A 20519-nucleotide genomic window follows, 5' to 3' on the forward strand; every position below is an offset into this window, starting at 1 on the left:
CGATCAGAGTCCCACAATATAGTAAATACCTGCCCTGGACCCCTCAGCTAGGTAGCCGAGGGGTCCAGAGCAGGTATTTGTACATTACTCACCTGTCCCGGGCTCCTGATCGGCGTCTTCCGGGTTCGCGGCGTCCTCCGTCATTCCGTTCGGTCTTCGGGTCTTTCCGGCGGTCCCCGTCGTCTTCTTTCGGCTATTTTCGGCTCCAGCCTCGTCATTTTCCGGATTTTGCGCTCTGCTGCCCCCTAGCGGCTGATATGTGTAATACACTTATCAGCAGCTACAGGGATATTCAGAATGTAGAAAAAGGTTTTTTTTTTTTTTTCCAATTTTTTTTTTTCTATTTTCCACACCCTATCGCCGCTGAGTGTTGATCAGCATCGCACGAAAGTGCGCTGCTAATCAGCAACTCCTCCTTTTTGGCGTAGGGTGTTTTTTTTCTATATCCTACTGCCACGGTCTGCTTATAAGTGCCGCACATAAGTGCGCCATTTATCAGCAACTCCTTTCTTGGCGTAGGTTTTTTTTTTATACTTACTGTAAAAAATCACGTAAAAAACACTACATTACACCACACTACATTGAATAAAGTTTGACACTACACCACTACATACCCCATATACCAATCCCCGTATAAAGATGGCCCCCAGGGTGTTTTCGGCGTCAGAGGGATACGTTATTATTACCTCCGACACCGAAACAGCCAGTGAGGATGAATGGGGGGGATCCTTCTTTCCTCCATTCATCCTCATCATCCAGTGACGTGTCTGGGGGTAGCGTAGCGTACACTCCCCACCCCCCCCCAGACACGTCTTTTCCGCCAGTACCGTCCCAATAAGAGATCACAGTATGGTGTGAAATTCTACAAACTCTGTGAGCGTACCTCAGGGTACACTTACAGATTTCGGGTACGTGCAAACTGCGGAATGGCGAAGGATAACCCTTTGTGCATTCCGCAGCTGGCACCCGCCGGCGGACTAATGCGGGCGCATGTCTCTACCCGTGTCATAGACTCCAATCTATGCACGGGCGGAATCCGTCGTCCATCCAAAGAATGAACACGTTGGACGGAGAGCGGAATCCGCCCGTGCATAGAATGGAGTCTATGACACGGACGGAGACGTGCGCCTGCATCAGTCCGTAGCTTGCCCTGTAGCTTGCGGCACGATCCGAACATATCAGAAATAGTAATAGCGCCCTAATATTTAGCAGCCATGGAGCGGACCCAGCGCTTCTGGATATGAAGGACCCCGTATCGCACCAGGACAACATTTTCCAGGTGACGTCCCCCACACTGGAGAACAGGAGACCCCAGAAGAAGTGCAGAGTGTGGGGTAACAGGGGGATCAGGAGGGACACCATTTTCCAGTGTGACACCTGTCCTGATCACCCCGGCCTCTGCATACTGGATTGCTTCAAGGCGCACCACACGTCACTGGGGTTCTACATTATCTAAATTCTGTCCCTTATTCCTATTTCAGGGGTCACGTTGATCCAGGGATTATTCTGATCGCCATTATGGAGTCGGGAAGGAATTTTTCCCCTGTGATGAGGCTACTGTCGTCTGCCTCACGAGGATTTTTTGCCTTCCTCTGGATCAACACAGGTTGAATTTGATGGACACCTGTCATTTCCAACCTTATAAACTAATAATTGCCCTAATACCCCCAAATAAATTAGAATTGTCCCTTTTCCCCAGCTAAGTAGGTATGGCCGCCATTCCCATTAGAGGATGCCATGATGCAATTACAAAGCCTCTGTGCGGCCAGGACAGTAGAAACCCCCCACAAGTGACCCCATTCTGGAAACTACACCCCATAAGGAATCTAAGAAGGGGGGCAGCGGGGATATGGCCCCCTGGTGACGGCCACATTTGGGACGTGAAAGTGAAAAAAATTGTATTTTTTATTTTCTCGGCACATGTTCTACGTAAGTGCCCGTCACCAGGGGGGTCCATATGCTCACTGCACCCCTTGTTAGATTCCTTATGGGGTGTAGTTTCCAGAATGGGGTCACTTGTCGGGGGTTTCTACTGTCCTGGCTGCACAGGAGCTTTGTAATTGCGACATGGCCTCCATCCTCCATTCCAGCCTCTAAATGGCGCTCTGTCCCTTTGGTGACTTGCCCTGTGCCCATATGGCACATTATGCCCACATGTGGGGTATTTTCGTACTCAGGGGACACTACCCTACACGTTTTGTGTTCATTTTCTTTTTTAACCCCTTGTGGAAATGGAAAAAAATCAAGGCTAGACCAACATTTAGTGTAATTTTTGTAAAATTTTTACTCTAAATTATTAATCTTGTCATGTTTTTTCATTTTCACAAGGGGTTAAAAGATAAAAAAAAAACATTTAATGTGTAGAGCAATTTCCCCTGAGTACGGAAATACCCCACATGTGGACATAAAGCGCCATGCGGGTGCAGGGTAAGCCTCCGAAGGGAAGAAGCGCCATTTGGTTTTTGAAGGCTGGATTTGGATGGAATGGATTTCGAGGGGCCATGTTGCATTCAAAAGGCCCCTGTGTTGCCAAGACAGTTGAAACCCCCCACAAGTGACCCCATTATGGAAACTGCACCCCTCAAGGAATGTAACAAGGGGTGTAGTGAGCATATGGACCCCACTGGTGACGGACACAAATGTGGAACAATGTGGCGTGAAAATGAAATATTACATTTTTTACACTATAATGTTGGTTTAGCCTTGAATATATCATTTTCACAAGGGGTTAAAAGAGGAGAAAAAAAACAAAATGTGTAGCGCAATTTCCCCCGAGTCCGTAAATACCCCACATGTGGACATAAAGCGCCATGTGGGCGCAGGGCAAGCCTCCGAAGGGAAGGAGCGCCATTTGGATTTTGGAGGTTGGATTTGGCTAGAATGGATGATGAACGCCATGTCGCATTTACAGAGCCCTCGTGCTGCCAAAACACTGGAAACCCCCCACAAGTGACCCCATTCTGGAAACTGCACCCCTCAAGGAATCTAACAGGGGGGGAAAAGAGGATATGGACCCCTTGATGACGGGCACATTTGTGCCATGAAAGTGAAAAAATGAAATTTTTCCCTTTCACGTCACATTGTTCCACATTTGTGCCCGTCACCAGTGGGGTCCATATGCTCACTGCCCCCCTTGTTAGGTTCCTTGAGGGGTGTAGTTTCCAGATTGGAATCACTTGTGGGGGGTTTCCAGTGTCTTGGCAGCACGAGGGCTCTGTAAATGCGACATGGCCCTTGAAATCCTTTTCAGTGAAATTCAGCTTCCAAAAGCCAATTGGCGCTCCTTCCCTTTGGAGGCTCGTCCTGCGCCCCCTTGGCACTTTATCGCCACATGTGGGGTATTTCTGTACTCGGGAGAAACTGCGCTACACATTTTTTGTCTTTTTTTGCCTCTTATCCCTTTAAGAAAATGAAAAATTGAAGGCTAGAACAACGTTTTAGTGTAAAAAATAAATTTTTCTTTTTTCACGCCATATTGTTCGGAAAATCTGTGAAGCACCTGTGGGGTCCAGATGCTCACCGCACCCCTTGTTACATTCCTTGAGGGGTGTAGTTTTCTGAATGGTGTCCCTTTAGGGGTGTTTTTTAGGTTTTGACACCCCAGAGCCTCTGCCAACCTGAAGTGGTACAGTCAAAAATGACCAAATATAACGGAGGCGTTGAAATTCACTAGGCGCTCCCTTATATCTGAGGCTTGTGGTTGCGTCAAATAGCGCAATAGGGCCACATATGGAGTATTTCTATAAACTGCAGAAACGGGGCAATAATTATTGGGGTGCATTTCTCTGGTAATAGGTTTATAATTATGAAAAATATTGGATTACAATAAAATTTCTGCACAGAAAATTAAAATTTTCAAATTCCTTACACACTTAGCTTTTATTTCTGTGACTCCCCTAAAGGGTTAAAACACTTTCTGGATGTGCTTTTGCAGAGTTTGGGGGGTGCAGTTTCTGAAATGGGGTGCTTTGTGGGGCTTTCTAACATACAGGCCCCTCAAATACACTTTAAACCTGAACAGGTCCCTAAAAATATCTAATTTTGAAATTTTACTGAAAATTTGGAAATTTGCTGCTAATGTTTTAAGCTCCCTATTGTGTAAAAAAAATGAAAAATAGTTTAATAAATGCCGCCAACATAAAGTAGACATGTTGCTAATGCTATTTAATATATAATTTATGTGGTATAACCACTTTCTGTATACGCAAAAAAGTTTCAAAGTTGGAAAAATGCATTTTTTCACATTATTTGGTTTTTTTTCATAAAGATTTGTTAAATGAGTATCGACTCCAATTTACCAGAAATGTAAAGTACAATATGTCACGAGAAAACAATCTCAGAATCAGCCGGATAGGTAAAAGCATCCCGAAGGTATTAATGACTAAAGTGACACTGGTCATATTCATAAAATTTGTCTCTGTCATTAAGGCCATTTCAGGCTCTGTCCTTAAGGGGTTAAATAAAAGTAAATAAATAAACATGTTTGCTATCGCCGCGTGCGTAATCGCCTGAACTATTAATCACATTCCTGATCTCGCACTGTAAATGACGTAAGCGCCAAAAAATCCCAAAGTGCAAAATTGCACATTTTTGGTCGCTTCAAATCCAGAAAAAATGTAATAAAAAGCGATCAAAAAGTCGTATATGCACAATCAAGGTATCGATAGAAAGAACACATCATGGCGCAAAAAATGACACCTAATACAGCCCCATAGATCAAAGGATAAAAGCGTTATACGCCTGGGAATGGAGCGGTTTTAACCCCTTAACGACATTGGGCGTAAATTTACGCCCTCGCGCCCTGGTACTTAACGCATCAGGGCGTAAATTTATGCCCAATGTTTCCCCGATCGCTGCGTGTTCGCACACAGCGATCGGGGAAGATGGCCTGCTATAAATCATAGCAGGCTATCTTAGCTTCTCGGCACGGGGGGTGGTTAACACCCCCCGTGCTTACGATCGCCGCTATTGGCTGATCAATTCAGATCAGCCAATAGCGGCGATCGGAACCTTTCTGGGTCATCGATGCCCGGAAAAAAATGGCGGTCGGTGCTGTCCGAGGACGGCACCGACCGCCATTACTGTAAAAAGTAATGGTGGTCACGGTGCCACCGGCCCGATCGCCGTGAACGGGCGGCCGGTACTGGCCGGCCGTTCACGGCGATCGGGCCGGTGGCACGGCGATCAGAGTCCCCCAAAATAGTAAATACCTGCTCTGGACCCCTCAGCTAGGTAGCTGAGGGGTCCAGAGCAGGTATTTGTACATTACTCACCTGTCCCGGGGTCCTGATCGGCGTCTTCCGGGTTCGCGGCGTCCTCCGTCTTCTCATTCGGTCTTCGGCTCTTTCCGGGGGTCCCCATCGGCTTTTTTTCGGCTCCAGCCTCGTCTTTTTCCGGATTTTGCGCTCTGCTGCCCCCTAGCAGCTGATATGTGTAATACACTTATCAGCAGCTACAGGGATGTTCAGAATGTAGAAAAAGTTTTGGTTTTTTTTCCAATTTTTTTTTTTTCTATTTTCCGCACCCTATCGCCGCTGAGTGTTGATCAGCATCGCACGAAAGTGCGCTGCTAATCAGCAACGCCTCCTTTTTGGCGTAGGGTGTTTTTTTTACTATATCCTACTGCCACGGTCTGCTGATAAGTGCCGCACATAAGTGCGGCATTTATCAGCAACGCCTTTGTTGGCGTAGGTTTTTTTTATACTTACTGTAAAAAAAAAAAAAACACGTAAAAAACACTACATTACACCACACTACATTGAATAAAGTTTGACACTACACCACTACATACCCCATATACTAGTCCCCGTATAAAGATGACCCCCAGGGTGTTTTCGGCTTCGGACGCATACGCTATTATTGCCTCCGACACTGAAACAGCCAGTGAGGATGGGGGGATCCTTCTTTCCTCCATTCATCCTCATCATCCAGTGACGTGTCTGGGGGTAGAGTAGCGCTGCCCCCCAGACACGTTTTTTCCGCCAGCACCGTCCCAAGAGATGACTGTATGGCATGAAATTCTACAAACTCTGTGAGCGTACCTCTGGGTACTCTTACAGATTTAGGGTACGTGCACACTGCGGAATGGCGAAGGATAACTTTGTGCATTCCGCAGCTGGCACCCGCCGGCGGACTGATGCGGGCGCATGTCTCTACCCGTGTCATAGACTCCATTCTATGCACAGGCGGATTCCATCGTCCATCCAAAGAATGAATACGTTGGACAGAGAGCGGAATCCACCCGTGTATAGAATGGAGTCTATGACACGTTTGGAGACGTGCGCCTGCATCAGTCCGCCGGCGGGTGACAACTGCGGAATGCACGAAGGGTTATGTCGCGATTCCGCAGTGTGCACGTACCCTTAGAGTGTATGTAGGAAGGGACACCCGAATCCAGCCCCCAGATGCACCCCCCCCCCCCCCCCCCCCCATCCTCGGGACAAGTGGGAAGATCGTCCGGGAACTGATCTTCCCACTGCTGGATAAAGTTCACCACCACCTGTACGGGGATAACTTTTATACCAGCACCCCCTCTTCCGGTCCCTCGCTGCCCTGTAGCTTGCGGCACGATCCAAACATATCAGAAGTAGTAATAGAGCCCTAATATTTAGCAGCCATGGAGCGGACCCAGCGCTTCTGGATATGAAGGACCCCGTATCGCACCAGGACAACATTTTCCAGGTGACGTCCCCCCACACTGGAAAACAGGAGACCCCAGAAGAAGTGCAGAGTGTGGCGTAACAGGGGGATCAGGAAGGACACCATTTTCCAGTGTGACGCCTGTCCTGATCCCCCCGGCCTCTGCATACTGGATCGCTCCAAGGCGCACCACATGTCATTGGAGTTCTACATTATCTAAATTCTGTCCCTTATTCCTATTTCAGGGGTCACGTTGATCCTGGGATTATTCTGATCGCCATTATGGAGTCGGGAAGGAATTTTTTCCTGTGATGAGGCTACTGTCGTCTGCCTCACAAGGGTTTTTTCCCTTCCTCTGGGTCAACACAGGTTGAATTTGATGGACACCTGTCATTTTCAACCAATAATCCAATAATTGGCCCAATACCCCCAAATAAATTAATAATTGTCCCTTTTCCCCAGCTAAGTAGATATGGCCGCCAATCCCATTAGAGGATGCCATGATGCAATTACAAAGCCTCTGTGCGGCCAGGACAGTAGAAACCCCCCACAAGTGACCCCATTCTGGAAACTACACCCCATAAGGAATCTAACAAGGGGGACAGCGGGGATATGGCCCCCTGGTGACGGCCACATTTGGGACGTGAAAATGAAAAAAATGGTATTTTTTATTTTCTCGGCACATGTTCTACGTAAGTGCCCGTCACCAGTGGGGTCCATATCCTCACGGCACCCTTTGTTAGATTCCTTATGGGGTGTAGTTTCCAGAATGGGATCACTTGTGGGGGTTTTCTACTGTCCTGGCAGCACAGGAGCTTTGTAAATGCGACATGGCCTCCATCCTCCATTCCAGCCTCTAAATGACGCTCTGTCCCTTTGGTGGCTTGCCCTGTGCCCATATGGCACATTATGCCCACATGTGGGGTATTTTCGTACTCAGGGGAAATTACCCTACACGTTTTGTGTTCATTTTTTTTTTAACCCCTTGTGGAAATGGAAAAAATCAAGGCTAGACCAAAATTTAGTGTAATTTTTGTAAAAATTTTTACTCTAAATCATTAATCTTGTCATGATTTTTTCATTTTCACAAGGGGCTAAAAGATAAAAAAAAAACACAATGTGTAGCGCAATTTCCCCTGAGTACGGAAATACCCCACATGTGGACATAAAGCGCCATGCGGGTGCAGGGTAAGCCTCCAAAGGGAAGGAGCGCCATTTGGTTTTTGAAGGCTGGATTTGGATGGAATGGATTTCGAGGGGCCATGTTGCATTCAAAAGGCCCCTGTGTTGCCAAGACAGTTGAAACCCCCCACAAGTGACCCCATTATGGAAACTACACCCCTCAGGGAATGTAACAAGGGGTGTAGTGAGCATATGGACCCCACTGGTGATGGGCACAAATGTGGAACAATGTGGCGTGAAAATGAAATATTACATTTTTTACGTTATAATGTTGGTTTAGCCTTGAATTTCATTTTCACAAGGGGTTAAAAGAGGGGGGAAAAAAAACAATGTGTAGAGCAATTTCCCAGTGGAACCTGTCATCAGGCTTATGCTGCCCCTACAACAGGCAGCATGAAACTGGGACAACCATATACGAATCACTCAAGCGTTTCAGAAAAATCTTAACACCGACCAGGAACGGGGCTCCCAATCATATGGGCAGTCCTGTCCTGTTAGCTTTGATATCTCTGTCCACTGGTAATGTCTACCTTGATGACTGAGCCCTGTCCTGGCTAGTGTCATGACTTATTCTGAAACACTGAGAAATTATACTTATATGCCTTTGCAATAAGGCAGCTTGTCCCTGCTTTTTATGCTGCCCCTGCTTACCTGTTCCCTTTTAATGAGCCATTTGTTCAGTGGTCACTTAGTTTATCGTAACTTATTTACAAGCCGGCTTCAATTCTGATAAACGCAGACTCTCTAAAACCACTTTGGAATTTCCAAACTTTTTTTGTATTGTTTTCTAGACCCCTCCTTCCCTGTCTAAATACAGGATTATCATGGGGATTTTAAATCAGTTTATTTAGATTACTGTAGTTTGTGTCCCGCTGATACTTGGTATAACATACCCATTTTTTTTGTTTTTCCGGAGAAATGGAGGATTATTCTTCTACACCCAGATGCGCAATAAGCTTTGCATCCTTTTACCCTAGAAGTAAATGTTAGATGGAGTGCTACACGTGTTTAACACACAGGGCATTACAATTATTCTGTTTAAAAGCTTATGTCTGCTAATGACTCACACAGGTTTTATGGGCAAATGCAGTTAAATCTAAAGTCAAGTTAAAGATAGGGACTTGTTTACATGAGCAATCTCAGAAAGGAGGTGGGAGGAGGGGCAGATGGAGCGAACGGCTCTCACACAGTTTTTTGAGTCTTAAGCAGAAAGTAGCAGCTCAGAACTGGGGAGAAGTCTGAATATATAATAAATATGGAAAGAATGGTTAGTCTCACCATGGGCAGCAACATATGAAAACTTATGTTTCTGCTGAAATACCCCTTTAGTGCATTCCAACTCCAGTGCCTAGTTTCTAGGTATAGACTAGCTATGGGACCTTGAAGGGCAAGTTATGGGTCTCTGCCATTCATTTGACTTTTTAGGGCATATGGCCATCATAATGGGGAGTCATACCACACTATGAGCTTAAAAAAAGATTAAAATGGTTCATGTGTAATTCTACACTGCAGCTAAATATCTGATAAGATATTGGTTGATATAGGGGAGCGATTAACCTGCTTATATTTGGATATGTGATTTACAATGTGTTGGAGCAGCTTTTTTTCCTTTCAATTGTAACTTTTCATTTTTCTTTCTTTCAATGATAGGATTGTGAAAGGTCACACAGTAATTCGCCAACACCATTTGGGTTAAAGCCAAGATCTGGTAAGCATGTTATCCTTGCTTACACTGTTGATTTTGTTGATAAGATGACTACATAGGCCCATCAAGATCATCCTATAATCCAATGTGTTGATGCAAAGGAAGGCAAATACTCTTAAGAAGCAGATGCTGATTTCCCCATACTAGGAAGAAATTGCCTCCTACCACAAATTTAATGAGAATGAATCCCTGGAGCAGATCCCCATTATCCCCGGGATATAGTAGCTATATGCCCCTCTCGAAGTCCCGCCGACAAGCAATCCCTGTCGGAAGCCGTGCGTGCGCTCACCAGAGATGAGTCCGACGCCCATAGAAAATGACTGGAGCACTCCAAGGTGGGTAAAACAGGCACAGGTCCAAGGGGTAATAGTGAAATAAAATATAAAATTTATTAAAAGATTAAAAGAATTATGCCAGCGACACTAATTAGACACTTGATAAAGAGACCCAACCGGTCTCAAAACACGTTGTGTTGCTGGCAAAATTCTTTTAAGAAATTTTATATTACTATTACACCTTGGACCTGCGCCTGTTTTACCTGCCTTGGAGTGGAGGAGGATACTGTTTGTCTTTGATCCCTGTGGGGATTAGTCAGCAGTGGCTGCGGTTCATTCACATGCTATCAGTAAGAGTTGTGCCTTACATCAGCACAACCTACCCAGGTGAGAGTTCTATTTGCTTACTTTCACCACTTCAGCCGTGTCTGAATTACGCTATGGAGCGCTGTCTCATATATTTTGTCTCCATCATTAGGAATGCCCCAGGCAGGATTTCTCCTATTCATCACTTGTCTGAACACTGCACATGGGCCTAACTATCCACCACATGTGCAGTGTTCAGACAAGTGATGAACAGGAGAAATCCTGCTTAGTGGTGTTCCTAATGATCAAGAGGGTGGGGAGGGGAGTAGAGGCGATGCAGGCCTAGGACACAAACACTCTAGGTCACGCCCATTTGACACAGGGCTGCAAGTTTAATAGTTTTAGGACAATATAGTATATTTTAAGATTATTTACAAAATTGCATTTTTCATTTTTTTTAAAGCAAATGAACCAAAAAATAATTGCAAAGGTATCCATAGCCGTATCTTATGCAATTTATGTTAGGAGATTTGTATATTAAAGTTTAAACAGTGTTTGTTTTTCTCTTATTTCAGCTTTCAGTCGCTCTTCTCGGCAGGAGTACGGCTCATTAGACCCTGGTTTCACAATAAGAAGAAAAATGGAGCATCTAAGAGAAGAGCGAGAGCAGATAAAACAGCTGCGAAATGTATGTGAGAGTGGACTTCATATGCTTTCTAGAGTTTAGGCTATACCCACATTATACTGTAAAGTTCCGCCTGTTTTACTCAGTGTGAACATACCCTAAGGCTAGTAATCACATACACAGATTTTTTGGAAAGTTCTTGAACCAAACTGGAAATGGATCCCTAAAGAAGGGCTTGCATACTACTACCACCACCCCTCTCTGGCTGCCTTGGAAGTTTATCTTCCTGAGACAAGCAGGGAGCGGATCCATGTTGTGGGCGATGTTCAGCAGCTGCCCGATGTTGTTAATATTGCTGGAGAGCAAAACGGTTAGGACTTTTTCTGCTTTCCGGATAATCCCTTCAAGCAGGGTGGCATATTTACGTGACAGATCCACTTTTGAACCCAGTGACCTGTGGCCTTCAAAGATCTTCAGACACTCTACAAACAATAGTCCCTTATTACAACATGTGCAGTCTAGGGAGTGCTTTGCAATACAGGGTGAGAATAGGGTTTATTCTCAAGTGTTTCTCCAGAATTGGTGCTATGATTACTATCCGTTGTCTGTGCTTCTGAAGTAAATCATATACTGGTTAGTTCTATACAAAAAATGAGGTCACCTGCAATCACCTTAATAATACTTCCTATCCCTTTAGTGAAAAGGAAGTACTGATGAGAAATGAGTTTTATTCTTCTGTTTAGCATTAGTCATTATGAAAACTAAATAGTGATTCAGCATTTTAACTTTTTTTTTTTTTTTTTTCAACAGTAATTTTTCCCCATAAATTTTCATAAATTACAGAATTAGAACAACATTGTGGAGAGACGAGAACAAAAAATAACAATACAAGAGAATAGAATCCTTCAAGGAACAAACATTTAGGTGCTAATTTGAAATCTGAACGAATAAAATTACCTTTTTAAGCCGGTTTAGAGCATAATTTACTTGTCAAATTTTAGTCATCAGACACTGCTGAGACTCACTGTGATCAGGAGGTATAGCCAGGGAGAGAGCGTGGTGGCCATGCCATCTACTACCCGGCCATATTTCCATAATAACCAATTCTGACAAGTCTATGAGACTTGCAGGACAGAGCAGGCAGCACTCTCTCCCCAGCTGTATGTCCTGATCACAGTGGGTCTCTGCAGTGAGACACTCTGTGATCAATAACTTTTGACATGCATACATTAAGGGCTATACAGGTGAACATGGGAAGGTTTCAGTTTTATATTGGGCTTAAAGGGGTTATCCAGCGCTACAAAAACATGGCCACTTTCCCCCTACTGTTGTCTCCAGTTTGGGTGGGGTTTTGAAACTCAGTTCCATTGAAGTAAATGGAGCTTAATTTACAAACAGCACCTGAACTGGAGACAACAGTAGGGGGAAAAGTGGCCATGTTTTTGTAGCGCTGGATAACCCCTTTAAGCTGTTTAAATTGTCGTATTGGTTATTGCCATCTAAATTTAGATATATAGTGCTGTTTGCAGGGTTTGTTCACTCAAAGGCTGTTCTAGCATTCTCCCATGTCTGGAGAACGGCATGCAAGTAATACAATAGACACCAGTGAAATCCTTTCTTTGACTAGTGAACTATTATCTTGCATTTATAGGCCTAGTTTAGGTAACACCATTCCATGTGTAGTAGAACACTGAAAACAGCAGTAAATATAGTCCTTGACAAGGGAGTTAGTGGGACATGACCTGCTCTCCATCTCCTATACATAAATGCACGCTGCTTATTTTCTAGTTAAGATTGTGATATTTCCACAGAACTTGGAGTCCAGGCTGAAGGTTATTCTGCCAGAAGATATTGGAGGAGCACTCATGGACGGAGTAGTATTATGTCACCTTGCCAATCATATACGACCCCGTTCTGTTGCAAGCATTCATGTTCCATCACCAGCAGTGGTAAGACTTGATGGTTTCTCAGTTATGTCTCTTCCTGTTTAGGTCTCTCACTATTCTGGTAATACGAAGTCAATAATTCTTCTTTCAGAGTATTTAAAGTGACTGTATTGAGATGTTTATATGTTTGCACTGATTAGAGTCCAATGCTTAAACATGTTCAGTTTTCTGATTTTTGTTTAATTCTATTTGGGGGGCAGCCATGTTGCCCAAAATGTTTAACAGTAAAGATGAGCAAATCTACAGTAGGAAGAAAGTGATCGACTTTGTTCCTACTGTAGATTCCCTCATCCTTATTTAACAGCATTTAGAAATATATGCTTTACAGCTAGCCCAGTGATCATAGGCCAGAAATAGTGACACAAATGGGAGAGGCTTCTGGTCATGCTCTGTAACCTGTGCAGAGGTCCTTCCACATGCTGTGCTGTAACCTGTGCAGAGGTCCTTCCACATGCTGTGCTGTGTTAATGCTGTGTCAGTAATGATAAGTAGGACATTGCTGGGAAGTAGTCTGTATACAGAAGAAAATTTCCATTCACTGACAGCAAGCAGAAACCTTGAAACCTGTGAGATTTTGACATACACAGTATATTGGCAGGTTGCACAATGTTCTCTTGTACGTGGAGTTTGGAGATGATCGAATATCGGAAAATCTTAGGTTCTATAGAACTCGAACCTTGTTGAACCTTCCGCATTTGATTCCCGATGCTTTCCCGGTCCGTGGGGAAGGAGGATACAGCCAGGGTAACGCCTGGAATTCCGTGATACAGCCTATTACCTAGGCTGAATCCCGGAATTCAAGGCGGTACCCGGGCTGTCTCCTCCTTCCCCACGGACCGGGAAGGCATCAGGGAATCAAATGCGGAAGGTTCAACAAGGTTCGAGTTCTATAGAACCTAAGATTTTCCGCTGTTCAATCATCTCTAGTGTAGTTAAGAGGAGAAAGGAACCTAATGGTTTTTAGTGATGCCAGGATACTGCACGTTCAGTCTAGTTTTTGGATGTGATTTTCTTCCTGTAATGTTGGTAACCTTTAAATAATTTACTCCAGGGTCCTATCACTCGCTGCATCCTGGGATTGTAGACTTTGGCATAAAGTCTTTCTTTTATGACAGATTCTCTGCTTTTCTAAGAAATGTTTTCCTGTTCTTTTTAGGAAATCATTAGGCTATTTTTACTGTGTTTAAATACTTTTGTTGTTTGTGTTTTACCACACATGTGATGGAAGTGTCTGAACCCTGTCAGCATATTCCTGCTGTGGTAACTACAGGCACTATAAAATACATACAGCCTCTCTCATTACCATGAACTGTTCTTTATCTGAAAGGCTGTCGAGATGGCATGGTTCCTCCCCTGGGAATCTCCTTTTCAGATTCTTCCTGCCCAGCTCCCCTTGATTGACAGGTCTTGCCTTGTGCGCATATAGAGAGACACATGTCAGTCCAGGTGAGCTGGGCACAAAAATAGAGAAGAATTTGCCATGTCCATGTGTTTTTTTTTTTTTTTATAAAATGTTGCGGTGACCTATAGTAATGTGTTAGAAGTTAAAGAGGGTGTACCACCAGGTACATCCTCTTAAATCTGAACCGACTGATCATACGGTGCTGTCACGAGGAAGCCAGCCGGTGCTCAAGCACTGGAGGTAGGCCGGGCCACCCCCAGTGGGAGGGAATTCCCACCCCTGTATGATGCAGCTCCATTAGAATGAATGGAGTCGCGTCATACAGGGGAGGGAATTCCCTCCCACTGGGGGCGGGCCGGCCTACCTCCAGTGCTTGAGCACCGGCCAGTTCCGGTGCATAGAACGGCGCCGTGCACAAGAAACTGGGCTTCGCTGTGACAGCGCCGTTCGATCCGTCGGTTCAGATTAAAGCGGATGTACCACCAGGTATATCCTCTTTAAGATCCTTTTACACTGTACAATCTTTGGGCGTCTGCTGATCTTGCTGATCAGTGCTCATCTGCAATCATTTGCAGTGCCTTTACTCGACACAATTGAGCAGCCGGGCTGCACGAACAATCCCTGTATCGTTTGTATAGCCATGTTTACACAAGAAGATGTGCAATTAAACAATGATTTATTGGGCCGCACAAAAGATCCAATCAGCTGACGAGCTGGCGTTTTTCCTTGGCTGATCGCTAATACTTTTACACGGCCAGATGACTGGCTGAATTACCATTTCTGGCAACACTCCTTGCTGATCGAGCAGTGTAAAAGGGCCCCTTTAAGCTGTATTACACAGCATGATAATGAGGGGGAAACAAGGGCCTACCTGTCAGGTCAGCGTTCACTTACACCCCCCCATTCCCTGTTCGCTGCCTGTGCCATTACACACACGGAGGGGCTGTGGGAAGCATCATTAGATCGTCTGGGCCCATTGAAGTCAGCAGCGATTTACTGCTGTTGCCGCTCCTGTTACACAGAGCGACGAGCAGCAGACCGTCACTAACATAATTGACAGGATCAGCTGCCGTCATGCATGTCAGCTGATCGTGGTCTTTGAACATGCGCCTTTACACCAAACGATCATCGGCCATTCGTTTTGTGGTATAGGGCCTTCAGTGAGCTCATCCGTCTTATAGGCTTGAAATACTGTTGTCTGCAGTCTAGGGGTATTCGGTGGCAGTGGCAACTTCACAGCAACAATATGGGTGAGCGGTTTTAGTGTATAATTTTTATATTTAGGAAGTGGATGTTTTTTGATCTATTACAGCACACTACCCATAGTAAATATAGGATAATTGTGATACTATTCTTATGCTGCTTTGCACACTGCCACTTTATTCTGGTCTGTCTCTTTAAGTTATGTTGTTTGGTTTATTATTTTTTAATAAAAGTAAATATTTTAATGGTAAACGAGCCTTGTCTTTTTGAGTGTATAATGTTGAATAGGCGTTGATGTTTGGAGTATACTGGACAGTATTGTCAGCTACTTAGCAGATAAGTTTTGTATTATAGCTAAGTGTCCAAGTGGAATTAAAGTATAATAGTAGCAGCTGTGAATTGTACTGAACACTGGTAACTAGGAAATAACTGGGACTATTTGTAGATATATCAACACATGAGACAGTATAAATAACTTAGAGGGGTCATCATGAAGTATCTTAGTGGATGATGTCCGATACCATGAAAGGGGAACTTTCATTTTGTTAAATGGCACGTCTCTAGGATATGTCATCTCTTTAGAATCTGTGTGGGTCTGATATCTGACCTCCAGTTATCCTGAAAAAGATGAGTTGGCAGCGCTGACTCAGCATTAGTGATCCCTTAGGCTACTATTAGACGGGCCGATCAATCAATGTAAACGAGCGCCGATCTGCTAGATTGACGCTCATTTAATCAGCATATTGCACGGTTCGATCATTTAGCAAGGGCTGCACGGACATTGTTAGCAATGTCTGTGCAGCCCTTGCCCTAAACTGTTATACAGTTCTAAGAAAGTAGTAATGTGTATCATTCTGCGCGGCTATTCCTGCTTTATAGCATGGTGCCTGCAGGTTGGACCTTTTTTTTTTGTGTGTGGCAGGGTCCCTTGTCCGTGTTTCCAGGCACTAGTACCAGAGTCTGAAGTGGCTGTGTTTTAGATTAGATCCACACCACTATGACATATCCTAGCCATATGCCCTCGCTTTATAAGATGAGAAAGGCTCCTTTAAGTATACCTGACATCATCCCCTTAAGAGTCATAATGATGGGAATACCCCTTGAAGTAAGGAATTGAAGGGGGTCTTTAAAAAGAGAGAACCCTTTTATAAATAATGAAAACCATTCAGGGCAGTTTACTACTGTGATTTATTCAGCTCATTTGAATCCAGAATTTGTACTCCCAATGAGAATGTAATAATCCATGTGTTTTATATTATTCTAGACTGATTTCCTTGTAGTTGTGATTACGTACTATGTAGTGCAGCCCGGTATAGCTAGAACTGTCTTGGGGGTCTGTCATTGAGCGGCCCATGTCGTCAGTGCCTAAGCTCGGGAATCTTCCAAAGTGCGCCTTTGCCGCAATGAATAAGTATCTGTTGGAGCTGATGAATACAAGAATATGTATGTAGAACCTTGCTTCTATTATCTGTATCATAGTTATGCAATCTTCTTCTGTGTTTTTGCAGCCTAAGCTCAGCATGGCAAAATGCAGGCGTAATGTAGAAAACTTTCTGGAGGCATGTAAGAAGCTTGGAGTCCCACAAGTAAGTTTAACCCCTTCATGACCATATGTCCAGGTCACACTGAAGCATTGCTCTCCTCAGTTTTTCTAAAAGCTATAAGGCTTTTATTTTTCCTTCTACAGGGCTTTTTAGGGCCGCATTTTTTGCACCCCTTATCTATGGTTTTTATTGGTATCTTATTGGTGTTAATGGGAATTTTTTATTTGCTTTTTATTTATTTTTCTGATTTATATAATAACAAAAAAAATCAGCAATCCTGGTGGTTCTTTTTCTTTATTATTTACGCTGTTTTTAGTGTGGGAACAATATTGTTATATTTTAATAGATCAGAGAATTCCACATGCACCAGATATATGTTTGTTTATTTTACACATTTTTATTTATAAGGGCCCGTTCACACTGAGTAAAAGAGTACTTTTACTCAATGTGAAATTACCCTAAAATGGAAAGGGGGTGATTATAACATTTATTAGTGGAGAAGTGAAAATTACTTTTGACATGTCATCAGCCATGTCAAAAGGTATTGATTAGAGTGGGTCTCACTTCTGACACCTGCTCTGGTCAGAAGATATAGCCGGGATAAGATTGCAGCAGTGTGATGCAATCCCCAGCTTGCAGTGCCCCCTGGCTGCGCTGCCGTCCAGGGAGAGGATCGTGCTGCTGCAGTCTTACCCCGGCTATATCTTCTGATCAGGGCAGGTGTCAGCAGTGAGACCCACTCTAATCAATACCTTTTGACATGGCTGATGACATATCAAGTTATTTTTTGTTCGGAAAGTGATCGAAATCCCTGCAGTCACACTGTTGTATCCTTTAGCAATCCAATATAGGTTTGTCAATCAATCAATAGTACAGGCTATTTTAAGAAACTTTGTAATTGTGTTTATTAGCCGAAAAATGCATTTTTATCATGATAAAGCAGTTTGAAGCTCTCCCCCCTGTCTTCATGATTTTCTATGGAGAGGGGGGTGGTGGTGGTGGTGGAGGGAGATGAGGCACCAAAACAGGACATCAAAGTTAATTTACAGCTACATCACCGGGCTATCTCCTCTAAAGTCAGCACTGACTTCTCTGACCTCTGAATAGTGGCTTTTACACAGCTCCCACTGTGTAATCCTTTGTTCTCCTCCCCTCTCCATAGATTACACAGGGCTCGACTGATGTAAACTAGTCAAGATTTCCTGATAATGAGCAGTGAATGAGAGAGAGGAGGGACGGAGGGGGGGACCTGGGGAAAGTCTTTTTGAATGCAGATAATGGCATATTTGCCTAATAAACCCAATTACAAAGTTTCTTAAAATCGCCTGGACTATTGATTTCTGCCCAAAAAAATAAAACAGCGACAATTTAATTGTTTCTGGCTTTGGGTCCTATTACACTGAGCGATTTTTAATGATTAACGACTAACGATAAACAATCGCAAACGAGATTGTTTATCGTTAACCGGAAATCGTTCACCGTATTACACAGAACGATAATCGTTAGTTACAATCGTTACTACGATCGTTATTGTGATTGTTACTATGATCGTTTATTCCTTCTGATCCCAGAAAAACAATGAATAATGTGCAATTACACTGAACGATTAGTGGAAAAATGCGGAACTTGAGCGAACGTGTAATTACAGCAAACGATTAACGATAATTTTAGGATCGGATCTATATCAACGATCGACATAAGAACGATTTTTCGTTTGTTGCCTGCAATTACACAGAACGATTATCGTTTAAATTTGAACGATTTATTGCACGATAATCATTCCGTGTAATAGGGCCCTTACTGATATGATTGTCAGAACTAAACAGCTCCTCACTCCTTCCCCAGACTAGCATTCTTTTTTCATGTAACGTCTTTTGACCTATTGTTTTCAGCTCCATAGTGAGTAACCTCCTCCTGTTTTGTCTTCCAGGACAGGCTGTGTTTACCCCACCATATCTTAGAAGAGAGGGGGCTGGTAAAAGTTGGTGTCACAGTACAAGCACTATTAGAACTTCCCTTACTGAGAACTTCCCAACTCTCTTCAGTGTGAATTTCCATGGCAATCCTACTATCACAGGCACTGACATCCATATGGCTCATTCTCAAGCCTCAGTGGTGGATTTTCTGACCAGACTGATCCTTCGGAAATCATGTTATCCCTAACATGTGAACTGTGCACAGCTACTGTCCTCTCGCTGAACATTAGTTATTTTTTTCATTTTTATTTTTATTTGTTTTTACTGTAAAATACCACTGACTTCATATCTGTGAATGCATGTTTGGGCGTATGTGAATGTATACAAGTATATTCCTAAACATACAGCTTGGAGAGAAAGGATTAGTAATACCGCTGATACTAATGTCTGGCTTTTAAAGGGGGATGTCCTGAGAATTATTTTTATACTTAAATGTGCTTATAGTGGGATAAAACCAAGTTAAAAAAAAAACAAAAAAAACAACAACCCCATTCACCATTGAATGCTTGTAGGAAGAACTTAGTAGTGAGGACTGGCATCTATGGCAGCTGAGCACATTTTAAAACAATTCTCTGAACTATCCCTAAAAGTGCAGCATGATGCCAATTATGCATCTCTTCGATTTTATGCAGATGGGTTCTGAACTGACATTATCTGAGTTTTAGGTTGTTTCTGATTTTTAGATGTTGAATAAGTGGTCGAGCCTCCCTGGCATACAAGCTTTGCAGTGAATGTATACTCAGGAGGCTCTGTCATTTTTCCTTCGTTATGTGTCTTGAGGATACAGTACTAAATCCAATTGTTAATATGCTTCAAGGCTGGAGCTACATTCATTGTCTGCAGGCAGGATACAAAGAGATGGCCCACCCATTGCTTCAGCGTATGGCTGCATTACACTGGAGCTGCACCTTTTTACAGATGTTTTCCTTCATTGCAATGGAATACAGCTGGTCGTGTACATTTACCTTGCTGTTTTAGGCCAAAGTTGTTGTTGCCATTTTAAAGGGTTTTCCAATATTCAACGTGTTGATTAAACACAAGAGTAGTAACAATGAAGGTCCGGCAGCTGCTCTTTCACTTTCTATAAAATCATGGTGGATTGCAGAAATGAACGTGGCTCTTACAAGCTGTCTGTAATATCAGAAACATGTGCAGTAAGAAAACCCCTATAATGACGGAGGAGGCTGGAACTTCTTTTTATACCTGCGCAAAGTGAATGCCCACCTTTGTATCGCCAATAAAATGGCCACTTTGTGATTCATTTCGTAATATATTTATAGCGTTCAGAACACACTAGAACGGCTAAAAAGATGAATTTGAATTAAATCAGCAAGGGGTGTTTGAAGGGGTATTCCAGCTTTTATGTAAAAAAGATATGCAGATGGGGGGAGGGGGGGTGAATAGATAAAAAAAATATGTACATACCTAACCCTAGTCACCCATAGCTCCGCATTCTACAGTATCCTGTACCTTGTCTTCTCATCTTGCTTTTGCAAAAAGTAATTAGGAGCATAACCAGTTGCCTCAGCCAATCACTGGCAGCAGCGGTGTCTGATCTTAGCCAGTGATTGGCTGAGGTTTTGGTCCCAAGTGCTCATCTGGGGACTGCATGATGCCGAGCAGGAACAGCGGGGGATCAGGACTAGCTAACTGCAGATTGATTTTAAAGGGGTTATCCAGCGCTACAAACACATGGCCACTTTCTTCCAGAGACAG

The 20519-nt window shown here is 43.6% G+C and overlaps 1 protein-coding gene across 1 annotated transcript in view; it reads left to right on the forward strand.

Moving 5' to 3' along the window:
• LRCH2 (leucine rich repeats and calponin homology domain containing 2) overlaps positions 1 to 19282 on the forward strand; it is a 75892-nt gene extending 56610 nt beyond the window's left edge. Inside the window, exons 16-20 of the mRNA XM_069943272.1 lie at positions 9472 to 9529; positions 10683 to 10795; positions 12544 to 12681; positions 16792 to 16869; positions 18758 to 19282. Of these exons, the coding sequence (XP_069799373.1) occupies positions 9472 to 9529; positions 10683 to 10795; positions 12544 to 12681; positions 16792 to 16869; positions 18758 to 18877 (507 nt within the window). The 3' untranslated portion in view covers positions 18878 to 19282. The remainder of the gene's footprint in view (positions 1 to 9471; positions 9530 to 10682; positions 10796 to 12543; positions 12682 to 16791; positions 16870 to 18757) is intronic.
• The last annotated feature ends 1237 nt before the right edge of the window (positions 19283 to 20519 follow it).

Source organism: Dendropsophus ebraccatus, chromosome 10, assembly GCF_027789765.1.
Source record: "Dendropsophus ebraccatus isolate aDenEbr1 chromosome 10, aDenEbr1.pat, whole genome shotgun sequence".
Lineage (NCBI taxonomy): Eukaryota > Metazoa > Chordata > Amphibia > Anura > Hylidae > Dendropsophus > Dendropsophus ebraccatus.